General features: G+C 46.5%; 1 protein-coding gene across 1 annotated transcript in view; it reads right to left on the bottom strand.

Moving 5' to 3' along the window:
• The window catches only part of CAPN8 (calpain 8), a 76,766-nt gene that overhangs the window by 6,608 nt on the left and 44,134 nt on the right, over positions 1-26,024 (bottom strand). Inside the window, exons 7-16 of the mRNA XM_088461861.1 lie at positions 19,167-19,252; positions 17,913-17,987; positions 15,892-16,052; positions 14,149-14,324; positions 11,088-11,299; positions 8,551-8,587; positions 8,312-8,377; positions 8,108-8,165; positions 2,291-2,355; positions 562-630 (exon numbers count right to left, since the gene is read on the bottom strand). Of these exons, the coding sequence (XP_088317987.1) occupies positions 562-630; positions 2,291-2,355; positions 8,108-8,165; positions 8,312-8,377; positions 8,551-8,587; positions 11,088-11,299; positions 14,149-14,324; positions 15,892-16,052; positions 17,913-17,987; positions 19,167-19,252 (1,005 nt within the window). The remainder of the gene's footprint in view (positions 1-561; positions 631-2,290; positions 2,356-8,107; positions 8,166-8,311; positions 8,378-8,550; positions 8,588-11,087; positions 11,300-14,148; positions 14,325-15,891; positions 16,053-17,912; positions 17,988-19,166; positions 19,253-26,024) is intronic.

The raw sequence follows: 26,024 nt of genomic DNA, 5'->3' as shown, positions 1-26,024 counted from the left end.
GAGGACGCAGTTATTTTATGAGCTAAACAAATGGGAAGGCATTTTATTACTGCACCAGCGGCTGCCATTTTACGCACGGGAACAATACACATAAGAATGCAGCTTATTAATTCACTAGGAACCATTGTCTGAAGACTACTAGCCAGGTCTCATACATATGATTCCTAAATTGGCCCACTGTCATTGATGGGATGCCTTCCTATAATACTGGTTAGGCCTACAAAATGGCTGCCTACCGCCTTTCTTGGCAGAGTAGCCCACCTTCCAGGACAGGGCGTAGAAGCAGCCATTACATTAAACTTCTCACCTACACACTGTGGGATGAACCTAGTATTTACTATTTAGAGTGTCAGGGCACCAGGAATGATTGACATAGCTGAGGCATGTGATACAAAGTGCCTCCTACCTCAAATATATCCCTAGTTCATACCGAATGAATAGTAAGATAGTCAATTCATAGGAAGAATGTATTGTAATGTAATAAAAGAGAAGTATTGGGTCAGCCGGCAAAATGGCTGCCTCCACTGTGTGAAAGAGCAGTCATTGTGGAAACGGATTTACCATATATTTCTGTATCTTTATCCAGAGAGTTTTGAATTCTACAAGACTCAGTGTCCCAGTTCCGTCCATCTAGGCAAATATTAGTTAAGGGCACTTTTTTGTTTGTTTGTGTGTGTGTTATAGAATTTACAAAATCATGTCTGCTACCTGAAAATAATATAATATTGTGCCTAAAATAATATGATGCTATTGGTTGCAGTACATTCATCTACCCTTAGCTGTTATACAGCTGTTCCTATACCTGGAGCCTAGGGAATATTGCAAATCTGCAAGAAAAAAAAACAGTAATACTAAAGCAACTCCATCCCTCATTGTATTTGCCTTGTGCATTTGGTTACTATAAATATACATTTTAAAAGCTGCATGCATAAAAAATAGAGCACTTGACATTGGGACTGATTCATTACCGATCGCAACTGCGATTACGCATGCTATCGGACAATTGTTGCATTATACGCATGCGTATGCATCGCAGTGCGTGAAGACTCCACTGCGATCGGGACTGTGATCGCAGTGACTATGCAGACCCATCGCAGAGTGATTGACAGGAAGTACTGTTTTGGGGTGGTGACGGGGGGTGGTTGGCGAAATGCAGGTGTGCCAGTGCATTTGAAAGCCGTTACAGGGGTATGCATAAATTATCCACTGCGATGCAGTACACAGCTTGTGTACTGCGTGCGATGAGGTTAGTAATTCCTGAGTAAGGTCAGAGCCTGTGTAAGTGTGTGTGAGGATGTGATGGTACTCCATGTTACTGATGGTCTCTCAGTCTTGTGTAATCACTGCGTGCGATGAGGTTAGTAATTTCTGAGTAAGGTCAGAGCCTGTGTAAGTGTGTGAGGCTGTGATGGTACTCCATGTTACTGATGGTCTCGGTCTCTCAGTCTTGTGTAATCACTGTGTGTGATGAGGTTAGTAATTGCTGAGTAAGGTCAGAGCCTGTGTAAGTGTGTGTGAGGCTGTGATGGTACTCCATGTTACTGATGGTTTCGCAGTCTTGCTAAGTATTACGAATGTGTGTAAGGTAAAGGGGGCATCCTTATGTTAGGCTGCAACGGCATTGCTATAGCAATCATTAGCATATATCCGCAGTGAGACTTTGTGCGTAATCGCTATTGTGATCGTAACAGAAATCCTTACTGAATCAGGCCATTGTTTCCGCCATGGTGCTACTAAGTCTTCTTTCAGAGTTAATTGTTCAGTAGAGATGTTCTTTATTTTGTCTTTCCCATAATTGCTTTATACTATCCCAGAATTCTGCCATTACGTATTACTGGTTTGATATCGCTGGGGAGTGGCCTATTGGCAAAATATATCGGTGACATCACTGGGGGTAGGGTATGATGTCATTTTTGGGCATAAGCAGGTCTAGAAAGTTCTAACAATAGGTCAGTGAGCAGGCAAAGAGATGGCCAACGCTATGCCCTGAGGCTGCTTCCAGCCTGCACAGAGGGAAAGCAACAACAACCTACAGTATATAGCATATATCGTACACTCCCCTGTGCAGTGCGCCATTGAGCTGATAAAAGGTGAAAGGTTACAGGCCCTTTAGGAGTAATGTGAATATCCCTTATACATCGTCTTCATGTTCATAGAGACTTTTATATTTAATCATTGGTGGGAATTCTGCGGCTGTCACTGCTGTTGCCGATCTTTAACATCCAGGTCCTGGAAGCTGTCACAGGACTGTATCACTCAAACACAAGGAATATTGTCAGGCAAAGGATACATTCATGAGGGAGACCATCTCTCTGCATGTAGCCAGGCTAAAACCGTTTGATTTCAAATCTGTTCCTGAAAACAATGTCAGACACATTAACCAGTAGGAAAGTGAAACGCGTCACCTATTACATGTAATTGTTTTCCTGACCAAACTACACAGTGCTGCTATGGAGCGGCTGGAGGACAATGATTACTTTATGGCAATAACTACACTTATAGGCCGCAGAACACCGACACTGACATTTTCATATAGAAAGCATGGTGCGTTCCTGCTTACTACCTTATGCTAATGCCTGTATCCGACCGTCTTCAGGCGGATGTCCTGGTCCGTCCACTGATTTTCCTACTCCAGTCATCACAATTAGTTTTGGTATTTGCACCCATCCCATGCTGTGTGCAAAAGATCCTTCTGAAAGAGTTGCCCCATCTCCGTCCGCACGCCACAAGTAAGTACAGAAACCTGCTTACATGCCAATGGCACTGCCGTGACACTACCACAAGATGGAACAGTTCCGTGCGTTGCATAGTAGCCGCCCATTTTATATAAAGAGTGATCCGTCAATCAGCAGATCACTCTGTCCCCACTTTTAGTCCCTATCCGTGTGTGTATGCATGGCACGCCGCACGTGCAGCCTGCGATCGCTTGCTATCGCACATGCGCAGCAGGATCCGTCCGCAATTGGACTCTCCTCAAAAAGCAAAATCAGGCAGTAAGTGTGAATTTTGTGCCTTAAGAGGAAATTCACAGAACAGTTACAGCCGCATTAGGGAAGATTCGGAGCGTATAGATGCAGGCAAAGCAATGATCCGCCAGTTATATCATCAAATTGTCTTCTTATACCTACTGTGTGCGGCCGGAGATCTATGCCTTGTCTGCTTATACCTACTGTGTGCGGTCGGGGATCTATACTTTGTCTGCTTATACCTACTGTGTGCGGCCGGGGATCTATACTTTGTCTGCTTATACCTACTGTGTGCGGCCGGGGATCTATACTTTGTCTGCTTATACCTACTGTGTGCGGCCGGGGATCTATGCCTTGTCTGCTTATACCTACGGTGTGCGGCCGGGGATCTATGCCTTGTCTGCTTATACCTACTGTGAGCGGCCGGGGATCTATACTTTGTCTGCTTATTCCTACTGTATGCGGCCGGGGATCTGTACCTTGTCTGCTTATACCTACTGTGTGCGGCCGGGGATCTATACCTTGTCTGCTTATACCTACTGTGTGCGGCCGGGGATCTATACCTTGTCTGCTTATACCTACTGTGTGCGGCCGGGGATCTATGCCTTGTCTGCTTATACCTACTGTGTGCGGCCGGGGAGCTATGCCTTGTCTGCTTATACCTACTGTGTGCGGCCGGGGATCTATGCCTTGTCTGCTTATACCTACTGTGTGCGGTCGGGGATCTATGCCTTGTCTGCTTATACCTACTGTGTGCGGCCGGGGATCTATGCCTTGTCTGCTTATACCTACTGTCTGCGGCCGGGGATCTATACCATGTCTGCTTATACCTACGGTGTGCGGCCGGGGATCTATGCCTTGTCTGCTTATACCTACCGTGTGCGGCCGGGGATCTATGCCTAGTCTGCCTATACCTACCGTGTGCGGCCGGGGATCTATGCCATGTCTGCTTATACCTACCGTGTGCGGCCGGGGATCTATGCCTTGTCTGCTTATACCTACCGTGTGCGGCCGGGGATCTATGCCTTGTCTGCTTATACCTACTGTGTGCGGCCGGGGATCTATGCCATGTCTGCTTATACCTACTGTGTGCGGCCGGGGATCTATGCCTTGTCTGCTTATACCTACTGTGTGCGGTCGGGGATCTATACTTTGTCTGCTTATACCTACTGTGTGCGGCCGGGGATCTATACTTTGTCTGCTTATACCTACTGTGTGCGGCCGGGGATCTATACTTTGTCTGCTTATACCTACTGTGTGCGGCCGGGGATCTATGCCTTGTCTGCTTATACCTACTGTGTGCGGCCGGGGATCTATGCCTTGTCTGCTTATACCTACTGTGTGCGGCCGGGGATCTATGCCTTGTCTGCTTATACCTACTGTGTGCGGCCGGGGATCTATGCCTTGTCTGCTTATACCTACTGTGTACGGCCGGGGATCTATGCCTTGTCTGTTTATACCTACTGTGTGAGGCTGGGGATCTATACTTTGTCTGCTTATACCTACTGTGTGCGGCCGGGGATCTATACTTTGTCTGCTTATACCTACTGTGTGCGGCCGGGGATCTATGCCTTGTCTGCTTATACCTACTGTGTGCGGCCGGGGATCTATGCCTTGTCTGCTTATACCTACTGTGTGCGGCCGGGGATCTATACCTTGTCTGCTTATACCTACTGTGTGCGGCTGGGGATCTATACCTTGTCTGCTTATACCTACTGTGTGCGGCCGGGGATCTATGCCGTGTCTGCTTATACCTACTGTGTGCGGCCGGGGATCTATGCCTTGTCTGCTTATATCTACTGTGTGCGGCCGGGGATCTATGCCTTGTCTGCTTATATCTACTGTGTGCGGCCGGGGATCTATGCCTTGTCTGCTTATACCTACTGTGTGCGGCTGGGGATCTATACCTTGTCTGCTTATACCTACTGTGTGCGGCCGGGGATCTATGCCTTGTCTGCTTATACCTACTGTGTGCGGCCGGGGATCTATGCCTTGTCTGCTTATACCTACTGTGTGCGGCCGGGGATCTATGCCTTGTCTGCTTATACCTACTGTGTGCGGCCGGGGATCTATGCCTTGTCTACTTATACCTACTGTGTGCGGCCGGGGATCTATGCCGTGTCTGCTTATACCTACTGTGTGCGGCCGGGGATCTATGCCTTGTCTGCTTATATCTACTGTGTGCGGCCGGGGATCTATGCCTTGTCTGCTTATACCTACTGTGTGCGGCCGGGGATCTATGCCTTGTCTGCTTATACCTACTGTCTGCGGCCGGGGATCTATACCATGTCTGCTTATACCTACGGTGTGCGGCCGGGGATCTATGCCTTGTCTGCTTATACCTACCGTGTGCGGCCGGGGATCTATGCCTTGTCTGCCTATACCTACCGTGTGCGGCCGGGGATCTATGCCATGTCTGCTTATACCTACCGTGTGCGGCCGGGGATCTATGCCTTGTCTGCTTATACCTACCGTGTGCGGCCTGGGATCTATGCCTTGTCTGCTTATACCTACCGTGTGCGGCCGGGGATCTATGCCATGTCTGCTTATACCTACTGTGTGCGGCCGGGGATCTATGCCATGTCTGCTTATACCTACTGTGTGCGGCCGGGGATCTATGCCTTGTCTGCTTATACCTACTGTGTGCGGCCGGGGATCTATACCTTGTCTGCTTATACCTACTGTGTGTGGCCGGGGATCTATACCTTGTCTGCTTATACCTACTGTGTGCGGCTGGGGATCTATACCTTGTCTGCTTATACCTACTGTGTGCGGCCGGGGATCTATGCCGTGTCTGCTTATACCTACTGTGTGTGGCCGGGGATCTATGCCTTGTCTGCTTATATCTACTGTGTGCGGCCGGGGATCTATGCCTTGTCTGCTTATATCTACTGTGTGCGGCCGGGGATCTATGCCTTGTCTGCTTATACCTACTGTGTGCGGCTGGGGATCTATACCTTGTCTGCTTATACCTACTGTGTGCGGCCGGGGATCTATGCCTTGTCTGCTTATACGTACTGTGTGCGGCCGGGGATCTATGCCTTGTCTGCTTATACCTACTGTGTGCGGCCGGGGATCTATGCCTTGTCTGCTTATACCTACTGTGTGCGGCCGGGGATCTATGCCTTGTCTACTTATACCTACTGTGTGCGGCCGGGGATCTATGCCGTGTCTGCTTATACCTACTGTGTGCGGCCGGGGATCTATGCCTTGTCTGCTTATATCTACTGTGTGCGGCCGGGGATCTATGCCTTGTCTGCTTATACCTACTGTGTGCGGCCGGGGATCTATGCCTTGTCTGCTTATACCTACTGTCTGCGGCCGGGGATCTATACCATGTCTGCTTATACCTACGGTGTGCGGCCGGGGATCTATGCCTTGTCTGCTTATACCTACCGTGTGCGGCCGGGGATCTATGCCTTGTCTGCCTATACCTACCGTGTGCGGCCGGGGATCTATGCCATGTCTGCTTATACCTACCGTGTGCGGCCGGGGATCTATGCCTTGTCTGCTTATACCTACCGTGTGCGGCCTGGGATCTATGCCTTGTCTGCTTATACCTACCGTGTGCGGCCGGGGATCTATGCCATGTCTGCTTATACCTACTGTGTGCGGCCGGGGATCTATGCCATGTCTGCTTATACCTACTGTGTGCGGCCGGGGATCTATGCCTTGTCTGCTTATACCTACTGTGTGCGGTCGGGGATCTATACTTTGTCTGCTTATACCTACTGTGTGCGGCCGGGGATCTATACTTTGTCTGCTTATACCTACTGTGTGCGGCCGGGGATCTATACTTTGTCTGCTTATACCTACTGTGTGCGGCCGGGGATCTATGCCTTGTCTGCTTATACCTACTGTGTGCGGCCGGGGATCTATGCCTTGTCTGCTTATACCTACTGTGTGCGGCCGGGGATCTATGCCTTGTCTGCTTATACCTACTGTGTGCGGCCGGGGATCTATGCCTTGTCTGCTTATACCTACTGTGTACGGCCGGGGATCTATGCCTTGTCTGTTTATACCTACTGTGTGAGGCTGGGGATCTATGCCTTGTCTGCTTATACCTACTGTGTGCGGCCGGGGATCTATGCCTTGTCTGCTTATACCTACTGTGTGCGGCCGGGGATCTATACTTTGTCTGCTTATACCTACTGTGTGCGGCCGGGGATCTATACTTTGTCTGCTTATACCTACTGTGTGCGGCCGGGGATCTATACTTTGTCTGCTTATACCTACTGTGTGCGGCCGGGGATCTACACCTTGTCTGCTTATACCTACTGTGTGCGGCCGGGGATCTATACCTTGTCTGCTTATACCTACTGTGTGCGGCTGGGGATCTATACCTTGTCTGCTTATACCTACTGTGTGCGGCCGGGGATCTATGCCGTGTCTGCTTATACCTACTGTGTGCGGCCGGGGATCTATGCCTTGTCTGCTTATATCTACTGTGTGCGGCCGGGGATCTATGCCTTGTCTGCTTATATCTACTGTGTGCGGCCGGGGATCTATGCCTTGTCTGCTTATACCTACTGTGTGCGGCCTGGGATCTATACCTTGTCTGCTTATACCTACTGTGTGCGGCCGGGGATCTATGCCTTGTCTGCTTATACCTACTGTGTGCGGCCGGGGATCTATGCCTTGTCTGCTTATACCTACTGTGTGCGGCCGGGGATCTATGCCTTGTCTGCTTATACCTACTGTGTGCGGCCGGGGATCTATGCCTTGTCTACTTATACCTACTGTGTGGGGCCGGGGATCTATGCCTTGTCTGCTTATAGCTACTGTGTGCGGCCGGGGATCTGCGCCTTGTCTGCTTATACCTACTGTGTGCGGCCGGGGATCTATGCCTTTTCTGCTTATACCTACTGTGTGCGGCCGGGGATCTATGCCTTGTCTGCTTATACCTACTGTGTGCGGCCGGGGATCTATGCCTTGTCTGCTTATACCTACTGTGTGTGGCCTGGGATCTATGCCTTTTCTGCTTATACCTACTGTGTGCGGCCGGGGATCTATGCCTTGTCTGCTTATACCTACTGTGTGCGGCCGGGGATCTATACTTTCACAATGTGCTGAGGTCTGTTTGCTGTGTTGTATGTAGAGGTAGACAGATGACCTGGGAAGATTCTGGGGGTGCTACTTACTCTTTGATAGAAGTCTGTTCAGAATAGTCTGGATATCCTTTGCAGTGACCTCTCCTTTCTACAGGAGGAAAGAAGAACACATGAGCTGACAATCTGAACAATATACAGTATGTGTGTGTTACAGCAATGTCACACACAAGGGAGGCTGCACCCCTGCACTGCTGTGACCATTGTAAATCATTATTGTGATGGAAATTGTCTTACATCTCCCGCCAGTTTCTGGAATATATTCTTGAAGTCGTCCGTCACGTCCTTGTCCGTTATCTGAGGCTTGGGGCATAGAATATTAATGGTTAGCTGAAAGCCATTGCGCATCTCCCTATGCACATCAGGGCCTGGGGACAGGGTTAAGCGGCATATCCCATCTCAGCCCAACAACATAGTGACTGGATTGGGGGGACGTGAAGTAACGAGAATAAAATGATAACAAAAGCAATATTTACCTCATAGGGATCAGCTTTTACCACATCACCGACCTCCCTGACAGGAGCAAAACACAAACAACACAGTGATGAAATTACGTTTATGTGACAGGTTCTACATGTGATACAATACAGAAGTGTTTATACGCCATATGGATCGAGACGCCCAGCGCGACCCAGACTCTCCATGAGGAGTAGCGCATTGTAATTTTCTTTACATTTATGTGCATCGCAGGGGCAGCGAGACGCCATTCATGGCGTACTAGAAACGCTGGACTGGGACTTTAACCGCACAGGAATTAGGTTTAAACACGTACATAGTCACAGGTGAAGCGCAAAAGGAACTTGGCGTGAAAAAAAGCTGCGGCCGCTGCATCGTAGCCCTTTGTTTGCAGATGCAGAGACTCAGTCACATACAGACATACAAATGCCGCACATCACATTGGTCAGTGCTAGGCAGCCATGTTGTTTTGTTGCTCCCAGTTGTTTTATTTACATGAATAAGACGCACATTTAAGCAAGAAAAACGCGCGGCAGAGTCGCCCAGGACCAGGCGACTAGAGCAACAGTGTGTGAGGACACATCTATAGGTTTTCTTTCCTTCTAGTATAGGAGTGGGCAATAAGCACCCCCCCAGCTGTTGTAGAACATCCCAGCATGCCTTGCAACAGTATTAGCATGGTAAAATAGCAGAACTGTGGCAGGGCATGCTGGGATGTGTAGTTCTACAACAGCTGGGGGGTCAGCCTATTGCCCACCCCTGTTCTAGAAGGTGGATTGCACGTAATTAGTGTGCAGTACCTTCTATCAGCCTATAGGTGATGCTGTGTGCATTTTCAGTGAAATGGACTGGGGGGGTTTATTTACTAAAGTGAGAGATTTTAGAAGTGGAGATGTTGCCCATAGCAACAAATCAGATTCTACTTAACATTTATCTAGCACCTTCTAGAAGATAATAGCTAGAATCTGATTGGTTGCCATGGGCAACATCTCCAATTCTAAACACCCGCACTTTAGTAAATATATACTTCTAGGTCTAATCCTGATGAGGTGGAGCACAGTTGTATATAGTCACATAGGGGCAAATTGTAATACTTTAAAACAATACTGAATTGTGAATAACATGTTGCAAAATGTTGAAGACATCTATATCTTATGCCAGGGGGAATTGCAGTTACTGATAACCCTCCTATAGATCATAAAAGCAAATAAACTATTTAAAATACAGGAAAATAATAAGATGCACCTTGTCAGGCTTTATCTTGTATTTGTGCGGTGTTTACCTTTTTAGCTTGTATTCATTATGTTAGATATAAAAGGCGTCATACAGTTACTATGAGGAAAGCTGCTAAACAATTGCAGGGAATGTGAGGGGCAAGGTGGGGACCTTTTAGAATGTGTGGTCATTTAATTGAGATGTTCCAAACTTGGGGGGGAAACTTTATCTGGAAAATTTTACATTCCAAACTTTTTAGAGAATTGTTCCCTTGTCTGTATGGGAACGGGCAATTCAGAACCACACAATCTAGAAAATTCCAAAAGCCAAAGAGAGACAACAAAAAAACATAGGGCCTGATTCAGAGCCGTTCGCTATTTGCAGTCGTTCGTTCAAAAACAAGGGGTCGCTATTCAAATGATCCGTTCGCAAATTGCAGTCTGTTCACACCTCTAAGTCTGAACGAGCGTGCAAAACATACGCTCGTTTATTTGTTAAAAACGCCCCCTGGCCGCTCGCACCATACGTCATGTCCGCTATTTATTAGATTAATCGAGTACATCGACCAGCGTATGAACTGCTCGCTATTCTTGTGGTTGGTTTTTTCAACCGCTATTTTACGAGCAGTTCTGAGTTTAAAAAAACCAAGTGACGTGGTCAATGACGCTGCTGTATTAATTATGCACACCCTTAAAACGCCCGTTTTGACCTTTAAGCACGCCTGCGTTCGAATTCCACTCCCCCATTTACAAGCACCTTCCCCTGTTACCACCCACATACGCCTCATTCTGTCACTCAAAATAGCAGGCACTCGCTATATAGCGTACAAACGATTTTCGGCCGCACTGACTGGTTCGCGCATGCGTACTAAAAATCGAACGCATGCGCAGATGTGCGAACATCGCTCGGAACGAGCGTACGGCCGCTAGCGAGCGGCTCTGAATGAGGGCCATAATAAGTTAGTTGTAGTGTGTGGTACTTTTCCCAGAGACACAGACATTCTCACCATGCTCTCTTCCTGCGGGTACGATGAGGAGCTCTGATAAACAATGTACTGAGCAGGGGAATGCCAAGGCGGCATGTGCCAAGATACCTCCAATAATAGGTGCGGTCCCCTCTACATACTGTACATCCTGGGGATACTTAATATTAGAGGGTACCCTCCAAAAACTGGTGTTTTCAGTGGATAGCCTGCAAATATCTTTTGATAAATATGCCCCTAAGTATATTTCAGGTAAGTTTTGGAAATAGCTGAAAATACTAATTGCCAACCAATGCGGATGGTACTTAGGGCACCACGCCCCCACCTGTGGAAAGCCCATGTACCGTCACTGATACCTACAAAGATTTGGCCTCTTTCTCCGAGAAGACGCGCAGGCAGAATTCACCGGCTTTGAAGGGTTCGAATGTGGAGGGTACAATGAGGTACTCCCCGACCGGTAACTTCATTCGCTTGGAGACCTCTCGCATGTTGATGTAGGTATCAGAGCGCGCCACTGATTGGTTACTCTGGAAGAAATCCCTGCTGAGGTGGACGTCCGTTTTTTTCTGAAGCTGGTGAAAGAAAGTGAAGATTAATTTGAGAAACAAAAATAGATCATTATTCTAACAATACATATGGTTAAAGTGGGCATGCGCCGCATGGTGGTACAGTGGATAGCAGTGCTATTGCGCAAGGCCAAATCTACAGTACGTTCTCCCTGTGTTTTCATGAATTTCCTCCCATTAAGAAAGAGGATCTCATACTAGTGACTATCAGAATAGAGGATCTCCTGTTTGTAACCATTAGGAAACAGGAACTCCTACGTATGACTTTTAGGAGATAATTGTGTCCATTAGAAGAGAGGATCGTTTGCTTGTGAACATTAGGAGAGAAGATCTCCTGCTTGAGACCTTTAGGAGAGATGATCTCCTGCTTCTGTACATTAGGAGAGAGGATCTCCTGCTTGTGACCTTTAGGAGAGAGGATCTCCTGCTTCTGTACATTAGGAGAGAGGATCTCCTGCTTGTGACCTTTAGGAGAGAGGATCTCCTGCTTCTGTACATTAGGAGAGAGGTTCTCCTGCTTGTGACATTTAGGAGAGAGGATCTCCTGCTTCTGTACATTAGGAGAGAGGATCTCCTGCTTCTGTACATTAGGAGAGAGGATCTCCTGCTTCTGTACATTAGGAGAGAGGATCTCCTGCTTGTGAACATTAGGAGAGAGCATCTCCTACTTCTGTACATTAGGAGAGAAGATCTCCTGCTTGTGACCTTTAGGAGAGAGGATCTCCTGCTTCTGTACATTAGGAGAGAGGATCTCCTGCTTCTGTACATTAGGAGAGAGGATCTCCTGCTTCAGTACATTAGGAGAGAGGATCTCTTGCTTAGAGTACATTAGGAGAGAGGATCTACTGCTTGTGAACATTAGGAGTGAGGATCTACTGCTTCTGTACATTAGGAGAGAGGATCTCCTGCTTCTGTACATTAGGAGAGAGGATCTCCTGCTTCTGTACATTAGGAGAGAGGATCTCCTGCTTCCCGATGACTCAGTTTGGGTTCCTTTAGAACTATGTGTTTCATTCCATCTAGTTCTGGAAATATTTGACAGAAATTGCTGCAATTCACACTTTTTGTTTTGCTAAACTGCTGTAAGAGATCTCACTATAAGCGGAGCAGCTGAATCTACTGAATCCATTATAATCTACTGTATAAAAGGTTCTCTGAGTTCCACGTGAGAAGCAAAGACAGTCATAGTACTGGGAAGTACTGCACCACTCTTCAAGACACCATCAAACCCACTGTACCTCTTTAGGGACCTGCAAAACACAAATGTTCAACTTTTAAGACATCATTCAATGCAAATAGTTATTCCGGACACAGTTTATTTGTCATGACAGAAATAACCTAATTATAGATAATACATCCTATTTACAGTCTTCTGTTTCTTAAAGTACTTAGGGGCCTATTCATCAACACTAAAATAAAATTTTTAAGGACATTTTCCTTAAATAATGTTATTTTAGTATTCATGAAGCCACTTAGCACAGGAGATATCACTGATATCTCCTCGCTAAGTCCCCCGGCGTTAATTTCCACACTCCCCATACATTAGTATATTAGTACGTTAGTACATTAGTATGGGAATATGGAAATTATGGTATTCATCAAATTCCGAAAATTATGTATTTTCGGAATTTGATGGAGTTACTATTCGCCACTGTGAGGTGGCGAATAGCAGGACAGACTTACCTGCTTCCAGCTGTGCAGGTCCCCCGGCGTCTACCTCCGGCGCTCTGATGCGTCCTCTGGCTCCGTCTGCAATGCTGACATTGCGTTCTACCAGCAGAACACAATAAAGTTTAGAAAAAACATTTTTATTTTTTTCTTTCTAAGCTGCACTGTGTGCTGCTGGGAGACCACATGACAGACCAGCAGGACAGAGCCGAAGGCGCTGCAGCGGGCAGGTAAGTGCGGGACGGGGGAGGTGTGCGGAGGGGAGAGGGGGGGTCGGGGGGGCGCACACAAACTTACCGCAGCTGTAGGCAGTGCTGCGCATGCGCTGGTTTTACGAATGTAACAGCGCATGCACAGCACGGATTCCAGCTGCGGTAAGTTAGAGCAGGCAGGGAAAACTATGTATTTCCCGAAAAGCTATCATCGCAAAAATGACAGCTTTTCAGAATAGATAGTTATGGGGAGGAGGAATGATGAATTCCTCCGGTAATTAGGTAGAACTCCATGCCAGCTCTAAACCTAATTACCTCCCTCGATATTTTAGGTATGATGAATAGGCCCCTTAATCCTAGACCCCATGGATTTCTATTCTTATCTCGATACAAAAAAGTTTGGCTGGCAGGTCCCGTATATACAATCAATTTCCAACAGAATTTTTGAAAGTATCCAGATATAAAAATAATCTTTAGAAAAGTCAATTTCTCAAACCCCTCCCCCCCTCCTTACCAGAGTAATGAGGGATCCCTTTCCTGGGACCCCTGCCTCTGTGCTGGGTTGATCCCTGATGAAAATCTTGCCTCTAAAAAGGAGGCCCCAATGTCGCAGAGCCTCCTTCTGTGGCTTGGCGCAGTGTAGTGGGGGCAGTACCTTTACACTCTGTCTGGCCCCCGCCACACTCTGTAACACTGGGTCCCCCATTGGAGGTTTGGTAATATCACCTGGGTCAGAAGCAGGAAGTCCCAGGGCAAGATGTACTAAGCTCTAGAGAGTGATAAAGTGGAGAGAAATAAAGTACCAGCCAATCAGCTCCTAACTGCCATCTTACTGGCTGTGACAGTGGACTGTCAGCTGCAATCACAGTCGACTCCATCTGTGGCTTTATTACTGTACTATTTTCAGAGCAGTCTGGAGAGGACAGTGAGGATAGGCATGTGAGCCCAGTGTGGTGTACGTAACGCAATGCTAACCTTGTACAAAGTGTAGCCAATGCTCAACAAATCCTCCCCTAACTTCTTCTGCTTTCTCCGATTCTTCTGCATGAGGCCCACGATCACCGTACAGCAGGGTTCATGTGAGGCTCCGTCGTGGTCATCGTCAGGTTCTTCCAGCTTAATTCGGAACTGGGGGTTGGTCCAAAATGTTCCTGTAGGGAAATATATTTGTGCATAATGCTACGGATTACTGTCCACTGACTTCTTTTTAAATTAAAAGAGGCAGCTGTCATACTATTGATATTTTTAAGGTTACTCCAAGCTATTAGAAAGAGTCTGAAAAAGTTGCGACTATGCCATTCTTCACAATTCACCATACATGGCTATAGTTTAGATAGTTTATGGTAGGTAACAATAAGAATAAGGGGGGTAATGGCTTTATGGATTAATGAGTTCTTATGAGGAATGTGATTAGAAGTTGAATGTACATAAATGTAATTATTTTATGATATTGGGACTAATTAATAATGGGGATCATGAAGGTTATTATTGTATGGGGTTGTCACTATGAAGCTGAAGTAGTTAATGATTTTGAAGGAGGGATGCAGGGGATTATTATTTATAAGGGAATGATATTATAAGGCCTTCAAAAATGCTTTCTGTAGTGTATAGCTGTTACTGGTGCTATCTGTATTGTAGAGTGGGAACTGATGGCATCTGTATTATGTGGCAGTCTTATAAGCATAGAGTGGCTACTTCCTACTGAGAGTCTAGCTTCACCCCTGTAACTAACTGAATACTGGTTTTGCATTAGTAGTTTTAGCAGTATATAAAAAATAAGTACAATATATTCCCATATAGCAAATATACTTAATAAAGGTTTAAAATAGATCTTATTGCTGACTTTGTGATGAGCTTTATGATGTCACTTAGGTAAAGGGGAACAGTGTAACAGATCACACACATACAATTGTTCTATTGTATGCCCATCATTACCTATGTAAGAGACAGATATTACAGCATTATGAAACCATGCATATTGCCACCATCTCCATCCATTGGTTCCTTAGCCATAGTCTCTACCATTGGTACTACAATAACATTAGCTTATAATTGGTTTCTCAATCATGTAGCCCACCTACATTATCACTAGCTCCAGCCACTGAACCTCAGTTATGTAGCTGGTCACATATTCATTAGCTCTGCCCGTTAGTTCCCCACTATATAATTCACTTATGTCCCACTCAATGGTTCCTCAGCCATGTACCCCACTCACATAACATATGGTTTAGCCAATAATGCTTCAGCTTCTAAGCCTCCACTACATTATCATATGTATCACCTATTGGTCTCTCAGTCTATGTAGCCCACCCACATTATCACTAGCTCCACCTACTGGACTTCAGTTATGTTGCTGGCTACACATTCATTAGCTCCACCTATTAATTCCCCAGCTGTATAATTTATGAAGATTATCATATGTCCCACTCATTGGTTCCTCAGCCATAGATCCCATCCACATTATCATATGCTCTAGCCATTAATACTTCAGCTTACCATATGTATCACCTATTGGACTCTCAACTGTGATTATCATTAAATCCACGAATGATGTAGTCATCTACACTATTATAGAGTCACCCATTAGTACATCGGCCATGTTAGAACTTCTAATGTTTTTTATTATACCTTAAATCATGAGGGCATGACTACAGCATAATCACATTTGCCATGGACATCAAACACTGTCTATAGTAGCCATACTATATATTTTGTTACCTGGGTAGTTCAGGCATCCGCCAGCTGTGGACCCACGAACCCAACTGCTATTAAACAATGTGATATTCCACTTATGCTGCTCATTACTTGTCAAGGTGTCAGGACTTAGGTTACAGATCTCTAGCTTGGAATATTGTTTTATAAAGTCTGAATATGCCATCCTAGAAAACATGACATGAATAGAGAGTTATGAAGAGACAAGTTACTTCCCAGAAAACATGACATCATTAGAGAGTAATAAAAAGATACAGAGCATCCTGTAAAACATGTCTTCAATTTGCTATACATAACAAATACTGACACAACACCATAGTAAGTAACTCAGGCCATAGCACCTGCATCATTTGATTTGTAAAGAAACAAAATGCTACATGCAAAGAGCAATAGATCTATAAATATATTTTATTCCTGCAACTGGTACTTTTTTGTTTTTTTACTTTACTTTACTAAAGTGGTGTGTTGGCACCCATGGCGGTCCCTACATTGGAGACATTCCTAAATAGGCTATTAGTAGGCTAAACAGATAATTATCTGTTTTACAAGATGCATGAAGAGAGGGGAGGCAGGAAAATAAACCATTACATTGAAACTTAGACATTTTTACATATATGATCCCGCAGTCTTCATACATGTTTGTCATGGATATTTTGTTCATTATTTATTTTGCTGTATTAACAATTCAAACAAATAAAAGCAATTATTAGCCTAATAATATGGAAAGGAAGGCCAATCTCGACTCATTTTTTTCAAACTCGAGATTTCGGGATTGAAAAAATCTCAATCCTAGGATTGAGTTAATCAATGCCAGCTGCCCACAGCACACAGACAGTGTGGGCGGGCATGCCTGTACAAGGGGACGGGCAGGTGTGCAGCTGCGCTGCCTGACCTTTATGATGTCACACACAGCCTCACAGCCATACTAGGGGCAGCATCTGAGCCAATAGAACTAGGTGTCAGCGCTGCCCCCAGGCTGAAGACAAGGCATGCATTTTATTCACAAAAATCCTGGGATTGGAGCCACCAATCCCGGGATTGAAATCCTGCCCTTTTTTTTGCCCCAAATCCTGGAATCCCACTGATCCTGATCCGTGGTATTGGCTTCCTTAAATGCAGAGTACTAAAACACAAGAAAGTGTGACTTTGTGAGCTAAAAATGAGTATACGTGGCCAAATATACTGGGCCACTGGGCCCCATTAACACTTCTAAATCTTATAACCGCTGACTTGAAACAAGGAATAGGATTCGTCATATTGTATGTATCATTGGTTATATTACACCACTCTGCTAAATACTTTGTACTAAAGATCATTCCAGCAAAGTACTTAAGTCCAAAATCCACTGCCGATGTGTCTTTGGAACATTTTATTTAGATATATGGAAGTCCTCAGAAGGTGCCCAGAGCTAATGGCGCAGCATTAGAGAGTCTTTTTCTTTTTAGAAAACTGTGTAAACTCTGCAATTGTTTCATTCAGAATAAACCTTTAATAATTGCTCCTGATTCATATAGAATTGATTCAATAAACCCCAATGAATTCTACAGATGTGTCCTCATACACTATTGCCACACGGAACCTGGTGTGCCTAGAAGGGCTTTCCTGGTACACCAGGTTCCGTGCAACTTGTGACGAGTGTCTTTTCTGCTTCTTTTTCACTCGAATTTGCGCCTAGTCATATTGTGATGCAACAAAACCGCTTCACTGCACCGACTGCACTTAGTGAGTTGATATGTAACTTGTATATCTGTGTGCAACTAGTCTGAATCTGTATACAAAGTGCTATAATGCAGCGACTGTGGGTTTTTTCACTCCAAGTTCCGTTGTACAGATTCAGATTCAGTCGCACACAGATATACAAGTGTAACATTAATCACATTAATTATCAAATCTGTCACATCAAGTTGCTACTAAGATGTAAATTTGACTGAAACAGATGCAAAAAAGAAGCTACACCACTTGGTGCAGGTTATTCACTACTGTCCCACTGTGCTGTACTAAATATTTTAATTAATTTATGTCCTCACCAAAATTCCCCATCATCTGACTGTTTGTCCAGAGCTTCCTTTACCTTGGGATCGATGTAATTCCATTCTGGGGCCCTAGAAATAAAGAAATACATGAAGTGGGATACAGAACATCCTTATATTTGTCTCATGAAGGTTTCTATATTTGCATTTCTTGCTGCACACATTGGAGCTGAATTGAAAGCAAGTCTGTTTGCAGAGTGTAACTTTCACACTTTGACCCTGCGCATTCTCTGGAACGAGGCATAAAGACGTACAGGAGATGCAGAGTGCTGCAATTGCATCTCGTCCCAGGACTTACGAGGGGTAACGGGGCTGTAACAGGATGTTCTTATTTAGTCAAAGTTCAATGAGGGTGTGCTGACGGAGGACTACGCAAATGCTGGGCGCAAGCCTAAGTATGTCTGCTTTCATACATTCGTCTTGCCCCAAGTACAGTTGAATTGCGCAACACTGATGGCCACTAGTAGCAGATTGAGCGTCGGGATAGTGGGCACGTGCACAGCAAGATGCGTATGGGCAAATACACACATTTGGTCCCGTGCGTACAATGTTGGAGCACATCTGGACAATTTGCTTCAACACTGTATCGGAACCCCTTATGTTGCTCGTGTAGATACTGACACACTGCACTGAGATATCTTCCACGGCTCTCAGGGCCTGCCACATGCCCTGGGAGCCGTGGCAGGCCCAGCAGAGGGGGGTACCGCCGGCCAGGGCATCGTACCCGCACTGCCCATCCCCCAGCTACCATTGCGCCTGAGTCGAAGACTTGTCTAATCATATAATGAGCAGAGTAGCAGAAGCGCGCCACCCCTCCCAGAGTGACGAGAAATGGGTGGCGTGTCATGTTGGCATGCCCCATTTTCAGTGGCCACACCCCTTTGGTTTGTGACCACGCCCATTTTCTGTTGTGCGCCTGTGACGGGCAAATATATTTTGCTATTTGTTTGTGTGTGTGTGTGGGGGGAAGGGGCGTTCTTCAACTTGCCCTGGGCTCCAAAGACCCTAGTTACGCCACTGCCAGTGAGTATGGTAGGAAGGTGATGACACTAAGTACGCCATTACAACCCCTGCACTTGTCCCTTGGACATTCCCCTCAGGGATCTCCTGCTAAAGTTAGGCAGGAATGGGGTAAGTCTGTGCTTGAGAAATTTACACTGCCCTCTACAGAATATTCCAGAGAACTACAGCTACAGCTATGCTACGATTCTATGCTCCTAGGAGGAATGCACAAGTAAATGTAATAATCACTCATCACTCCAGGCTCCAGTCCATTCCACTTCTCCCCAGGGATTCCTCACTCTGACCAGCTGCTCTTTCCGACCCCGGTAGGCCACCTAGAGACAAAGGAAATAAACTCAGACAATCATGAGATGAAACTTGATTTGTAAACATTACTGACACGTGGGAATCACTAAGATGACATATAAAAAATTAAAGCGATCTCCTAAACCACGCTGGCCGCACAACACTGGACGGTCCGGCCACTTGAAGTGATCCCTGTTAAACTTGGCCGCACATATAGCGAGCAGCGGTAACTGTCCAGGTCACACTACTCGGCGGGTGTCTAACCTCGGTAAGTGGGAAAATAATAGTCATCATTTATGACTACAGAAACACATGAGGCTCATCACTAATCCCTCTTTGTTAGAGTTGTAGGTCTTGTTGTGTCTAAGTGCACCAACATCTCCTCCATATTAAAGGGCAGAATGTTGGTGTCTGCAGTACATTCTCTGTAGATGGGGGAGTTGGGTGCAGGGTGGGCAATCACTGAAAGTACCAAATATTACCAGAACTAATAGGTTTGCAGAGCAGTAGAATATGTCATTGTAATGCATTTTTTGGGGGCCTTCCTTGTTGTGTTTCTACTACACAAAAGGACTGTGCACCAGATCTGAGCTGGCAGGACTCATGTTTCAACCTGTACTTTCATTGCTACGCATCTTGCTAGGGGTATAACTAGCAGCATTGGGCCAAAAATGTTTTTTGATGGGCGGGAGTAGTGCTACTCTCGGGTATCCCCGGCATCCAGCTGGGGTCCTGTGTCGCTGACACAGTGACCAGTGTGGCGGGCGGCCCGCTGTGGCAGAGACCCGCCGGCGGGTGTCCCCACCGTCCGGCTGGGGTTCTCTGTACACAGCCGGCCAGCGCTGGGGGTGGTGAGCAGCAGCGCTGAGCATCCTATAGGACGCTCTGCGCTGCCAACTCAATGTAAAAGCTGCTTGGTGCTGCTCGGGAGTAGTAAATTCCAGGGTAACACCATTCAGACAGAAGCAGGATTATTTCCCAGGAGTTAAATCCCGGGAAAAACCCTGGTCGATGGAAGGGACGGCTACCCGAGAACGTGTTCCCGGGTAGGTACCTTTCAGACAGACACGGCTACCCGGGAATTTGGCTGAGGCAGGCCAAATTCCCGGGAATCTCGAGATGTGTGAACGGGGTATTAGTTACATAGTTTAGTATAGACCCAGGCTGCCTAAAGGGCCCACACCCGGCATACCCCTTGTGCACGCCTATGATGAGGGAATTTATGAAGTGTACCCCTTACACCTGGGGTTTGCACCAGAGCACTTCAATGGTCACCCCCAGTGCATTTGGGAGCAGCCTCTGTAAAACTGAGAATGCATTTCCATGTGCAGAAAGGTGGAGGCGGCTTTAGGAGGTGCACTATAGAAAATGTCACATTAAAGTACAATCTCCTACCCTTTTAGAACCACAGCCTACAATGAAAAAAAAAATCGTACTTTTTTTATCTCTCAAACTACAGATTAAGCTTTTAGTTTTATTTCTAAATAAATCCTGAGAATGAGGGGACATTGAAAGGCGCCTCGAAAATGAACTCTGCGGAAGATATGTACTTTTAAGGGGGGAGGGCGAGTTGTCGCTGATAGGAATATTATATTACATGTTTCTCAGGGGCTTACAGTATTTAATCACAATCCACATTTGTATTGCGGATGTGATCAATTTTTTTTGCATAACTTCGCAAAGTGAAAATGGATATTTTCACGTGAATTTACCATGGGTCTCTTGCCAGGTGATGGGCTCCTATAAGAGCCTGGCCTGGCGAAGAGCTGGAAGCAGTGTGATAGCGTGTTGCTATGGAATCGGTATGAAAGCCGACGGTTCGATTCCCGGCAGCGCCTGGACGACAAAAGCAGAGTTCCCGGCAGCGGAAGCCCGACAGCGCTGGAAATCCTGATTGTCGCTAAGGTAAGTATAAACTATCCTAACCCCCTAACCCTCCTTAGGGGTTCCTAACCCTAACCTCCCCCCCAAGTGCCTAACCCTAATCCCCCCTCTAAGTGCCTAACCTTAACCCCCCCTTCCTCGCTGCCTAACCCTAAGTCCCCTGGGGGGGTGCCTAACCCTAAGTCCCCCCCCGGGTGTGCCTAACACTAATCCTCCCCCTAGCCTAACCCTAACCCTCCCGGGGAGGTGCCTAACCCTAAGTCCCCCCCGGGTGCCCTAAACCTAACCTTCCCCCCCACGGCTGTCCGCTCGCAGCGCCCGGCATCCCTTCGATCGGGATGCTGGGTGCCTGTCTCCCGGCGTCGGGAGAATGTCAGGCATCTACATCTAGACACCCGGCATTTCATCCCTCGCCGGGATATACAGTCTGGAAGCCGGTTGCCGGTATTAAGGCAGCCGGCTTCCCGATTGTATACCGTTGCTATCACACTGCTTCCTGGTTTGGGTTCCCGGCAGCCAATGCGTATATGCGGGCGTCAGTCACAGCATACGTCACTGGGGGGCAACAGGCAGGGAGTCATGGGTTCCCTCTCTCTGATAAAAATATGCAAAATAATAACCCATAGGAAACTATAGGATAACGCCACCTGGAGATGGTGTTATCCAATCCTTCACCTGCACCGCAGCCCCCAGAGAAACAACTGGGGGCTGCATTTGCAGATGAAAATGGAGGGGACCGTGGTTGATATTGGAAATATCTGCTGCAATCCCTCCATAGTACATATGGGGGATCCTTATTATTTATGGGTACCTCCGAAAAAGCAACAAGTTTCAGGGAATATCCCACAAATATTTAATGATAAATAGGTTACTTAGTAAAACTCTGGTGATATGTGTTTATTAGTAAATAATTAAGTGAATAAAAAATAAATATCTTGTGAAATATATTGTAAGTTAAACAATCTGTAACCTTGCTGTGTATACATAAGAGTTTATTGTGAGTGATCAGATAGGTAATTTAAAGTTGTCCATTTGTTTCTCTGCCTGTTGTGCTATTGTCACTCTCCTGCAGACATAAGTACATTTAGCTCATGTTGAATAATCAAATATCAAGATAAATGAAGTACTTCTTAATTCATTTGGCGTAGTCGGCAGGATGTCATCTAATGTAATATGAGACACGGACATTGGCCCTCATTCAGAGCCGCTCGTTACCGGCAGTACACTCGTTCCGAGTGATGTCCCACATCTGCGCATGCGTACGGTTTTTAGTACGCATGCACGAACCAGTCAGTGCGGCCGAAAATCGTTTGTTCGCTATATAGCGAGTGCCTGCTATTTTGAGTGACAGAATGAGGCGTATGTGGGTGGTAACAGGGGAAGGTGCTTGAAAACAGGGAGCGGAGATCAGAACGCAGGCGTGCTTAAAGGTCAAAACGGGCGTTTTATGGGCGTGCATAATTAATACAGCAGCGTCATTGACCACGTCACTTGGTTGTTTTATAGCCAGAACTGCTCGCAATATAGTGGTAGCAAAAACCAACCACAAGAATAGCGAGCAGTTCATACGCTGTTCGATGTACTCGATTAATCTAATAAATAGCGGACATGACGTATTATGCGAGCGGCCAGGGGGCGTTTTTATCAAATAAACGAGCGTATGTTTTGCTCGCTCGTTCAGACATGGAGGCGTCAACAGACCGCAAGGAGCGTACGGTTCATTTGAATAGCCACCCCCTTGTACTGAACGAGCGAGCGCTAATTGCGAGTGGCTCTGAATCAGGCCCATTGTTTTAAGAATGGTATTTTTGTATTGTGTATTGTTACTGTATGTGATTAGAACAACAATTGACAATGTTTGTGAAAATATTTTAAGTGGGGGATGAAAAAGGCCATAGATGGTCAGATGTGTGATATCCCTGAGGAGATTCAAGATGGCCTCTGGGTTTTTAGGGCCCAGGAATGGCGTAAATATGAACAATTCTATAAAGAGCAATAATGCCCATCTGCAATTGGTTCATTTACAATTAAGTAGATGGTGTGGAGCAAAAAAAAGTCACATCCTCGGTGGGATGGATTTGGCGGCAGGCGCTTCGAGGTGAGACATATAGAAAAGAGAAACCGGAATCAGAGCGGTGGACGGCTCGAGATGAGATTCTTATCTTCGTGCTAATGCACAAATTTAAAATCAGTTAGAAGATAATACCCCTTTTACACCGACTGAAATATCCAGGGTTGATGAACGTGAACGCGCCCTGAACGTGAACGCGCATAACCCCAGGATTTTAGTCGGTGTAAACGGATCAACCCGGTTCCAGTGACCCGGGGATCCGACCCTGCTTCTTGTTCCCGCGTCACCCTGCAATGTAAATGGCACGGCCCGGCTCACGATGACCCGGGTCGCACCGCATGCCGCCTGACTGGCTGGCTTCAGTGGCGCTTATAGATGACATCATCTCCAAGTGGCCACTGCAAGCAGCGCCTCCCCGAGTGGCACGAAGCAGCACACCCCACCTGCTCTACCTGCCTCCGGACCGCTGCAGGATAAGGTAAGTAGGTCGCGGAGGGGGGGGGAGGGGAAAAAGCGCTGGTCACCTTCGCCGGACAGCTGGGTCAGTGCTGACCCGGGTCAGGTGTGAATGGTGCCAACTCGGGGGTTGGCACCGCAGTGTAAAAGGGGGTTGTCCCGGGTCTGATCCGGGTTGGAAACGTGTTCCAAATCCCGGGTCAGACACGGGGACTTTGGTGTAAAAGGGGTATAAGTGTGCACTTTATGCCGTGATGGTGCTGTTAAAAAGTCATGAAAGGAAAAGTGTACCTAATTCACTAGTGAAAGCTTCGGTGACCAGTGGAATACAGTAGAAAATTAGGGTCTTCTTCGGGTTCCGCTGAGGAAGAAACTAGCCTATTACCCATAAGGAAAACTGCACTAAGGTAAAACTTAGATGGCGTTTTGTTAGTAGCACAGGTGGTTAAAGCACTCAGGCAGGGAGGGAGGTTGAGGTTAAGCGTAAACTGTATGTAGATGAGAAAGACCTTCGTTTCACTTTCCCCACAACAAAAACATTAGCAGGCTGTTAGTAAGCACGCCGCCGCACGGACAGCCAGCAATGCAGAAAGGTCACATTGTCTGGCACTGAGCGGGCATAATGCAGTATTAGATGCAAATGATAGGTGCAAATGTCAATTTCCTGTTACCCCACCAAGGAAGTGGTACTAAGTAATGCTGGGCACTAAGTAATGCCGAGGAAGAGGTTACGCCTTCTGCGCTTCCTATGACCGGGCCCGCGTCACACGCGTCACACAGGAGGTACCAGTACCTGATGCATGAGAAATATGCAGGTCTCCATCTAATGTCCATGTAAGGACTGGGGATGGTATCTAGCCAGAATGTCGACATGTAACATGGTCATAGTATCGACATGTTCATTATGTCGACAGTCAAAATGTACATATAGCGTTTTAGTGCTAAATTTAGGGTTAGTGTTAGGTTTAGGCTAAATTAGTGAAAAATTATATTTCAACATATTTGACTGTTGACATGCAGAATGTCGACATTTATGTAGGTCAAAAAGTTACATGTCAACATAACGTCCATGTTGACATTCTGGCTGTCGTCGTTCAGAACATGTCGACATTCTGGTGCCGACATTCTGAGTGTCGAAATATCATAACCCACCCCAGGGGATTCTATCATTTCTCCTTGTTGGTACGGACAGACGTGCCCTCAGCACGTGACTACTTTATTAGACAAAGGAACGCAGACAGAAGGGTCTAGGGAACATTATACCGTTGGTTGCGTGTTACCGTCACAGACGACAATGGGAACGGAGCACACAGGCACTGCAGACATGCTCCTTGGCGATTTACCTGATTACAGAGAACACATGATAAACACAGATCAAGAAACTTTCTTCTGCCATGTGAAAACGTTCCTTGCTCCTGTAGAAACAGCCTTTTGTGAGTGGTCACTTACTGTATAACCCTCAGCCACCTCAGACAGCTAAGCTGATGGAGCCCACAACCACAGTGCAATCAGTTGTTGGGCAATTTGCATGCCATGCATCCCACCTCTCCCCGCATGCATGCCAGCTGACAACTCTATTGCTAAGGCAATGCCCGACTGCACATGCCATATTGGCAGACTTTATAGAAACGCAAGTGATATTTACCAGAAAAGGGGGACACGTGGAAGGACAAGACACCCATATAATATCACAGCCTCTCGCAGGACTTGTCAATGTTTCCAGAGTTATCAGTACAACTTACACCCAGGGCTGGTGCTACCATTAGGCAGCTTCATGCGGCTGCCTATGGGCGCCGGCCACTGGAGGGCGCCGCTGAGTTCACAAAAAAAACGATGTCTCTTTCAGTCCCAGACAAGGCACAGTATAATTTTGGGGCTCTGCTGTGTGGCATACTATAAATCAGCGTCACTAATGTATGGCATGGTATGAATTGGAGAGAGCAGGGGCGGTGGGTGAAATGTTGCCTAGTGCGCCCAGACTCCTTGCACCGGCCCTGCTTACAGCTGAATGCCCCCTGAGCTAAGATACACTGTGGGAGGAATCAGCCGCTGATGAGAGAGAACAGAGCTGGGATGAAGGACAGGTGTGCTCAGTGATAACTTCACAGACTGTAATAAAGCCAACAGGCGATGGACGTACCAGCTAGTACTGTATGCTGAATTTCTGCCTCATGTCATTGGACTGAGTGCTGGCCCTACAGTGGTGTACTTTGGCAGCTGGGCTTTGTTTAAAGGAGCCAGTTAGTGGGAGAAGATCTGGGCCACTGTCCACGGCCCGGAAGATCCATGTGAGACATGTAAACGCACATACATGTAATCTACATCATGAGCAAGCTGATGAATTGCTCACAGAAGAAGCACTGACAGTGCTAGGATGCTGGTCTGCCACA

The sequence above is a fragment of the Taudactylus pleione genome, unplaced genomic scaffold (genome assembly GCF_031769625.1).
Source record: "Taudactylus pleione unplaced genomic scaffold, aTauple2 ptg001117l, whole genome shotgun sequence".
Classification (NCBI taxonomy): domain Eukaryota; kingdom Metazoa; phylum Chordata; class Amphibia; order Anura; family Myobatrachidae; genus Taudactylus; species Taudactylus pleione.
This window is presented reverse-complemented; position numbering and strand designations above follow the sequence as displayed.